The sequence below is a fragment of the Gossypium hirsutum genome, chromosome D11, assembly GCF_007990345.1.
Source record: "Gossypium hirsutum isolate 1008001.06 chromosome D11, Gossypium_hirsutum_v2.1, whole genome shotgun sequence".
Taxonomy (NCBI): Eukaryota; Viridiplantae; Streptophyta; class Magnoliopsida; order Malvales; family Malvaceae; genus Gossypium; species Gossypium hirsutum.
The window spans coordinates 23,742,729-23,751,454 of record NC_053447.1 but is presented as its reverse complement, the minus strand read 5'-3'; the positions used below and the strand labels follow the sequence as shown (position 1 = coordinate 23,751,454).

The 8,726-nt window shown below is 37.7% G+C and overlaps 1 protein-coding gene across 1 annotated transcript; it reads right to left on the bottom strand.

The window, feature by feature from the left end:
• Nucleotides 1-7,263: 7,263 nt before the first annotated feature.
• LOC107911080 (uncharacterized) lies at nucleotides 7,264-7,647 on the bottom strand. Its single transcript, XM_016838973.1, has one exon. It carries the CDS (start codon nucleotides 7,645-7,647, stop codon nucleotides 7,264-7,266), a length of 384 nt encoding a protein of 127 aa, XP_016694462.1.
• Between the last annotated feature and the right edge of the window lie 1,079 nt (nucleotides 7,648-8,726).

Genomic DNA, 8,726 nt, shown 5'->3' with positions numbered 1-8,726 from the left:
GTTCTGTAAGAAATACATCAGCCAGAGATTTATTGATCAGAAGTGTAAAGAATTTCTTGAACTGATACAAGGTCGGATGACCGTGACAGAGTATGAGCAAAAATTTTTAAAACTAAGTAGATATGCTCGAGAGTGTATATCGACCGAAGCTATTATGTGTAAAAGATTTGAAGATGGGCTGAATGAAGACATTAAACTGTTAGTTGGCATACTTGAGATAAAAGAGTTTGTGGTACTTGTTGAACGACCTTGCAAAGCCGAAGAAATTGGGAAAGAGAAGAGAAAAGCGGACTTTGAAGCTACAGATTCCCGTAAGAGAACATTTAGTAAATTATTTCAGTCTACCCCAAAGAAATTCAGAGAAGATCACAGCAGATCTAAAGCCACTGCAGGGTTTTCTAGACGGGATCGAGACCGACCTCCTGTGAATTCACAAGCTACTTCAGTTGCTAGTGTTGGCAATGTTCAACAGAATAGATCAGAGTGCAAGCATGATGGTAAATGGAATCCTAGAGATTGCATATTATAGATTGTATGATCGGTCTTGCTTTAACTGTGGATCAAATGATCATTTTATTCGAGAGTGTTCGATGATGGCCGAGCAAAACACTGTACAGAGTACCAGACCGAGTAATGTGTCAGTACGAAGTAGACCACCCAGACATACAGGTAATGTAAGTGGTAGCCAGAGAGGGACAAAAGACACGACAATTCGATCTGAGGCTCGTGCACCTGCGAGAACATACGCTATACACGCTCGTGAGGCGGCTTCTTCCCCAGATGTCATTACTGGTACTTTCACTCTTTATGATACTAATGTTATTACATTGATTGATCTTAGTTTGACTCATTCATATGTATGTGAGACTTTAGTATCCAGTAAGACTTTGCATGTTGAGTCTACTGAGTTTGTGATTAGAGTATCAAACCCTCTGGGCCGGTATGTTTTGGTTGACAAAGTGTGTAAGAATTGTCCGTTGATGATTCGAGATTTGTGTTTTCTGGATGATTTGATGTTGTTTCCATTCGACGAGTTTGATATTATTCTGGGTATGGACTGGTTGACTTTACACAATGTTGTGGTTAACTGCAAAAGAAAGACTATTGATTTAAGATGCCAGAATGATGAGATTATTTGGATTGAATCTAATGATCTGAATGGTTTATCGGCAGTGATATCCTTGATGTTGGGTCAGAAGTATGTAAGAAAAGGTTGTGAAGCTTACTTTGCATATGTTCTTGATAGTAAAGTGACTGAAAAGAAGATTGAATTCGTACTAGTTGTGTGTGAGTATTCGGATGTGTTTCCCGAAGAATTGCCGGGTTTGCCACGTATTCGAGAGGTAGAGTTTGGTATTAAGTTAGTACTAGGGACGACTCTGATTTTGATAGCTCCGTGCCATATGGCATCGACTGAATTAAAGAGTTGAAAGCACAGTTGCAAGAGTTGGCAGATAGAGGTTTCGCACGATCGAGTTTCTCACCCTGGGGTGCGTCAGTTCTATTTGTGAAAAAGAAAGATGGAACGGTGAGTATGTCCATTGATTACAGACAGCTCAATAAAGTGACTATAAAGAATAAGTATCCATTGCCGCAGATAGATGATTTGTTCGATTAGTTGAAATGGGCCACTTTGTTTTCAAAGATAGATCTAAGATCGGGCTATTATCAATTACGGGTTAAAGACTCTGATGTGCAAAAGTCTGCTTTCCGAACGAGATACAAACATTATGAATCTCTGGTCATGCCTTTCAAACTTACTAATGCAACTGCTATTTTTATGGATTTGATGAATCAGATCTTCAGACAGTATCTGGATCAGTTTGTGGTAGTATTCATAAATGCCATTTTGATTTACTCCCGTGATGAGACTGAGCATGCCGAACATTTGAGACTTGTGTTATAGACTTTACGAGATAAACAGTTGTATGCAAAGTTTAATAAATGTGAGTTCTGGTTACGTGAAGTCAGTTTCTTAGGTCATGTTGTGTCAACATCGGGTATTAGGGTTGATCCGAGTAAAGTTTCAGCTATACTTGATTGGAAACCTCCGAGACATGTCTCTGAAGTTTGAAGTATTCTGGGATTAGTTGGTTACCATAAACGGTTTGTGAAAGGTTTTTCTATGATTGCGACTCCGATGATGAAGTTGTTACAGAAAGATGTTAAATTTGAATGGTCAGAAAAGTGTCAGAAAAGCTTCGACCAGTTGAAAGAATTGTTGACTGAAGCTCCAATATTAGTTCAGCCTGAATAGGGAAAAGAATTTGTTATTTATAGTGATGCATGTTTGAATGGTTTGGCTTGTGTATTGATGCAGGAAGGTCAGGTCATAGCTTATGCTTCGAGACAGCTAAAACTGCATGAAAAGAATTATCTGACACATGATCTGGAGTTGGTAGCAATTGTATTTGCATTGAAGATATGGTGCCATTATTTGTTCAGTGAGAGATGTCATGTTTACTCCGATCATAAGAGTTTGAAATACTTGATGACACAGAAAGATCTGAATCTGAGACAGCGTTGATGGTTTGAGTTACTGATGGTTGTCGATTCCACCAATATAATCCTACACCTAATTTGTAAACTTGAGCAGTATAGGGAGTAGGGTCGATCCCTCAGAGACTGGGTTCACGTAAAATTATTGCTCTTTCTCAACCAGATTCATGTCTGGGCAGTTGTTATGCCCAAGAAATTTAGGGGGGAGGATAAAAATTGAAAACCTGAAATAAACAGAAAAAAATGCGTAAAAAGTAAAAGCTGAAAAAAATAAAAACAGTTAAATAAATCTAAAGAAAGATTAATTAAACTTAGCTCAGCTTCAGGCACGGGTTTTTCCTTGTTTTTGAACCGATCTTTGAAATTAGATGAACTCTTCTTTTCCAATAAGTAAGTTATAGCTACCAAGGACGCCTTGGACACCAACTCTTCATTGCGTAAATTAGTTATGGAACATCCTATAACTAACCCTTATTGACCAAAAAACCAACGAAACATTTGTGGTTTAGAACCCCGGCAGCTTTGCATTCTAGAAGAGCCTAGCTCGAACCAATGTCCTCAACCGCGTGGGATATTTAAATTCGGTTACTACTTCCCTTGACGGAACAAAACAACAATCCCTACTTTGCACGCCAATGTGTTCATGGAAAACCGATTAGACAATCGATCCTTTCGAAATTCCAACTGTATGTCTAACCACACTAACTCAAACGACGTCTTTTTTGACTTAGTGTAGATTTGAATTTATGAGTTGATGAAGTCATACTCTTAATCCGGAGAAATAATAAATACTAAAAATTAGGAATTGAATTGCTCGAGTTCGTAACTCACGGATCTTGACAAAGCTAACACTGACCTGAAGCTGAAATGGGTTTAGTTGACTAAGGTTTGGGGCATGTTGGAGTTGGATAAATTGAATAAGGTTAAAATGGGTAGAAGGAATGGGTGGCATGTTTTAAGTATGGGGGCTGTTATTTTGGTTGGGTATAAGAATGAGATGGTTTAGCTTATTGGAAATGAAAAGAAAGTTTGAAAAAAAAAAGAAATTGTAAATGGTTTAAGTTGGGACAAACTGGAAATTAATAAATTGAAAGAAAAAGAAACCAAAAACAAAAAATAATGAAGGAAATAATGAAGGATATATTGCATTCCAAAGATGAAATCTTGATTGAAGACTTGATGAATGAATGAACATAGTAGCCCCTATTTATGCTAGTGGCCTTGAACAAATTTGCCTAATTAAAGGCCACTAGCCATAGAAAATTAAGGGAAAAAAATATTCCCATAATATCAAAAATCCCTATATAATCTCCCACTAAGTCAAAATAAAATTTTAGCTAATTACAACTTGGAAAAATTATGTTTTGGCCCGTGTTCTTTGCTCCTTTCTTCTATCTAGACCAATTGTTTCGTTTTTATCTATTTAGCCCCAAATTGCACCCCTGCACAAAATTCAGCATAAACATGGAAAATCAGTGGTGCATTCTCATAAATTGACTAATTAAATTATATAAAATATGTAATTTTAACACTTAATCAAATCCCCCTACTTAGCTCATGCTAGTCCTCGAGCATTTTGTATGTATCTACAAAAGGAAAATTTTCCTCCATAATAGGACTTGACCTCCATGGTTTGCACAATTCAACAATTTAGTCTTTACATATTATCATCTCAAAAAGCCTAGCCTAAGAAATAAGAAGGACCTACCCCTCATTTTATTATTTTTGTACTCAGGACATTTTCGAATTTTTTGACGCGAGACATGATGACAACCTAAGCACCATGTTCTGATTACTCGATTCGGATGTCTCTAAGCGGGTTATTTCACCCTAATCATGATAGCTTGTTAGCGGAGTGAGTGCAAAGAAATTGGACAGCCACACGAGCCTTTTTACGCTAGATGTGATGACAACCCAAGCACCATATTTTGGTTACTCAGTCCGATGTACAACCCTAATTTTCAATCTTAACATTCATATCAGAGGAGTATTTTTTTTATTTTTGTACGTGAGAAAGCTATTAAAAAGTTTATACATAAAGATCTAAATAGCTAAATATGTCAAACCATAAGTGGACCATCCTAATTTATCAAGGAAATTATTTACCTTCCACGCGAAACATGCAAAAAAAATGATAACGTATAAGGAAATTAGAACCAATTTATGTTTCCCTCACCCCTACTTATTTTACATTGTCCCAATGTAATTTAAAGAAAAAAAAGTAAAGATAAGTAGGAAAAAAAAGAGAGAAAAGGAAACTCCCCATGTATTTCAATTGCGTGGAGGGTGATCTCGCAGGTGTGTGAGAACGTCTATTACTAAGGTGCTTAAAGAGTTGAGTCCTTCCTCGATTCAGGTTAATCAAGTTTTGATAGACGTGGGAGGTTCTGTTTCGTGTTGCTGTCTTTTTTGGAACACTCTATGTGACTGATCCGTCCTTGTACCTGGAAGGACAAAGTAAAAAGAAGAAGGGGTACTGGCAAGTAAACCCATAGAATCCAAACAGTACGTATTTAAAGAATCTATTTTGTATGCCAAATTTAAAGAATTAAAATTGACATCTGATGGATTCAAATTTGAGGCTAAATGTGTGATGTAAGTACCCAAAATAAGTGGCCGATTCGACCACAAAACATGCTGAAACTGGATAGCAAACCAATAGCCTAAATTTACCTTTCTACCCGAATGCATGCACCATAGAAAAAATAATTCAGTCCTAGTTAAAGAGGCAGATGCATCATTACGACCGAAAAATTGAAAGAAAGGAATCGATGTATGTATCGAAGTGCAGGACTATGAATTCCTATGTCTTTGCAATGTTTCGGATCATACGAAATTTGTCTCATTTCAGTTAATAATGCTAAAGCTTCATTAGTGTCAAAGTCAGGTGGTATGTCGAGATATGATTCATGATAGTCATCAGTTGTTAAATATTCCTCACTAATGAATCCCAAAGCAACATTAAACTCAGAAATTGACAGATTATAATGCACACCAAGCAAGAAAAAAGAGATAGTGTGAGGTTCCTTCATGGTATTAGTAGAGCGGTTAAAATGATATGTAGAATAAAATTCAAAAACCAACTCATAATATACAGGTTCATCAATGGCAGCAAAACCAATCCATCCAATAGCTTCAAAATATTGATTAACAAAATCTTCAATATCTAAACAATATAATGAGAAAGGGTGGACGTGCTTACATATCAAAAGAGGGCAATGCTGGATCTGTTCGAATTGTACTTGTTGTGCCGGGTTGGTGAATGTTAGATTCCCATAGAATCTATTCTCTGGGGGCATAAATCCTCTTTCTTGTCGAAATCGACCGCGCCCACATGGGAAAAAGTTAGTGTCGTTATGGGCGAATGCTCGATTTCTGTCATTATCTGTTCATCTCCACTATTTTCAACATTATCTACCGTCGAATTTGATGAACTGGTCAACGGTGGCTGTTGTCGAGCACGAGTTCGTGAAAGATGTGTCGTACGTGGTTCAATGCCGTTGTTCAGGGGTTGCGAAGTTCTTCGTGAAGGCCATGGTCGAGTAGGTTACTGCGCACGTAAGTTTGGTCAGGAGGAAAGATGATCATGGCTGTCAGATGAGTCCGGCGATTCAATTGGGTTGTTTGGAGAATGGTAGTCCGAAATAGATGGCTCATAGGGCGGGTAGACAATGGCAATCAGAGTTGGGCTGTGATTTCTCCTAGTAGGACGTGGTTGCGGCGGCGGAGGGGGAGGAGACTCATCGGAGTCGATGGTCACAAAGGGCGGAGTGGAGAAGTCGTTTCGACGCTGGTTAACCGCAGATGGTGGTTCTTGTGCCGCGCGTTCACGAGTACGGACCATGGTCGGCAGGGAAACGGTTTTCTTGGAGGGGTGTTGAGTAGTGGTGAAAAAGAAAGAAGAAAGAAGGTAAAGATTTTTATTTTTATTTTTTTCCTCTTTTTCCGGTCAAATGGTGGTAGTAGGATTTGATAGGTGTAACGTTGGAATTTGATGGGTGAAAGTTTGTTTGTTTTTTTATTAAATGGGTGGACGGTTGGGGAGAGAGGGATGAGTTAATATGGGGGTATGGGGTTGTAGTTTTCTAGGTGAAAAGATGGCTAGGATGTGATAGGTGAAAGCTTAGGATTTGATGGGTGAAAGGTTAGGTTTTTTTTCTTTTTTGGCTTTGATTTGGTGAGGGTGGACGGTTGGGGTGTAAATTTGGGTTAAAAAATTTTTGTGTTTTGGAAAGGGTGGACGATTAGGGTATTTTTGGGCTTATTTTTTAGGTTTTAGTTTGGGTAGTAAATTGGGTTAAATGGTGGGTGGGTTGATTGAGCCTTGGCTGAATTTAAAGGAATTTTGTGGGCTGAAATGGTGGCTTAAATTTAGTCTTGGAATGTCTACCTACAAAATAAAAATAAAAATAAAAATAAAAATAAAAATAAAAATAAAATAAAAATAAAGAGTGTAATTTTTATTTCTCGAATTGATAGCTTCGCTAATGCTATGCATAAATATTCAAGAAATAAATTATTAGAAACCAAGATTATGAGATTTAATAAAATAGTCGTGATAAATGCACCAGGTAAGTTCCCAAGAAAGAGAGGTGAGTCACAATGGACATTCTTAAGTACCTAGTCTTTCCTTAGACAAAACCGATCCTCAACATGCATCTTTACTTCCATTTTACCTTCCAAAAATTTATTTGCATAAAAGGAAAATTTGGGTTGCCTCCCAACAGCGCTTTGTTTAACGTCGTTAGCTCGACGACCTATTATTCAAGTTCTGGGCTCCTCAAGAACAATCTCCTCAACTGTGTGCATTTGAAAATTCTCGTAAAAGGGTTTCAGTCTTTGACCATTCACTTTAAAGCACTTCCGGGTTTCTTCGCTTTGAATTTCCATTGCACCATTCGAGAATAAATTAGTAATAGTAAATGGAGCTATCCATTTGGATCGAAGCTTACCAGCGAAAATTTTTAAGGTGGAGTCGTATAGGAGAACGTTTTGTCCTATGGAAAATTTCTTCCTAGTGATTAACTTATCTTGAAACGTCTTCGTCTTTTCTTTATAAACTCGAGCATTTTCATATGCATCATTTCTAATTTTCTCGAGTTCCTGAATGTCCAACTTTCGAGTCCTTCCTGCAATCTCCATCTCCATATTACATTGCTTAACTGCCCAAAATGCCTTGTGCTCTAATTCGACCGAGAGATAGCACGGTTTACCAAAAACGAGTCGATAAGGTGACATGCCTATTGGTCCCTTGTAAGCTATTCTATAAGCCCAAAGTGTGTCATTTAGTCTCAAACTCCAATCCTTTCTGTTAGGTTTAACAGTTTTTTCCAAAATGGACTTGATTTCTCGATTCGACAGCTTGTCCATTTGTCTGTGGATGGTAGGCAGTGGCAATTTGTTGAGTCACTCCATATTTCTCCATAAGTCCACTTACGAGCTTATTGCAAAAATGAGTTCCTCTATCACTGATTAATGCTCGTGGAGTGCCATACCTGGAAAAAATAGAAATTTTAAGAAAGTCAACTACGGTTTTAGCATTATCATTATGAGTGAATTTCGCTTCTATCCACTTATAAACATAACCAACAGCTAAGAGTATATAAAAATTATCAAAAGAAGAAACAAAATGACCAATAAAATCCATGCCCCGCACATCGAAAATTTCGCAAATATGAATAGGAGTAAGGGGCATCTCATTTTGACGACTAAGGTTGCCAGCTTTTTGGCACCTTTGACAGGTTTTGCAGAATAAAAAGGCATCACGAAATATGTTTGGCCAAAATAGTCCACATTCGAGAATTTTATGTGCAGTGCGTTTTGGTCCAAAGTGTCCTCCACATGCATAAGAATGACAAAAAGTTAAGATAGACTGTACCTCTGTTTCTGCTACACACCGTCGAATTACCTGATCGAAGCAATGCTTCCAAAGGTAAGGATCGTCCCAAATGTAATACCGGGCATCTTTCCTTATCTTATCTTTTTAGACATTGGTAATTCTGAAGGAACAGTACCTGTAACGAAATAATTTACTATGTCTGCATACCAAGGATAAACCGCATTGGCTGAAAACAGCTTTTCATCTGGGAAGTTGTCTTTCAATGGTGTGTCATCCACTGGAATCGGTTATCAACTCAGATGGTCAGCTACTAAGTTTTCGCATCCCTTTTTATCCCGGATTTCAAAATCAAACTCTTGTAGAAGCAGAATCCACCTAATCAGTCAAG

Bases quoted from the DNA above. Each gene is read 5' to 3' on its own strand.
- LOC107911080 (XM_016838973.1), bottom strand. From the start codon at position 7,647: ATGGAGATGGAGATTGCAGGAAGGACTCGAAAGTTGGACATTCAGGAA.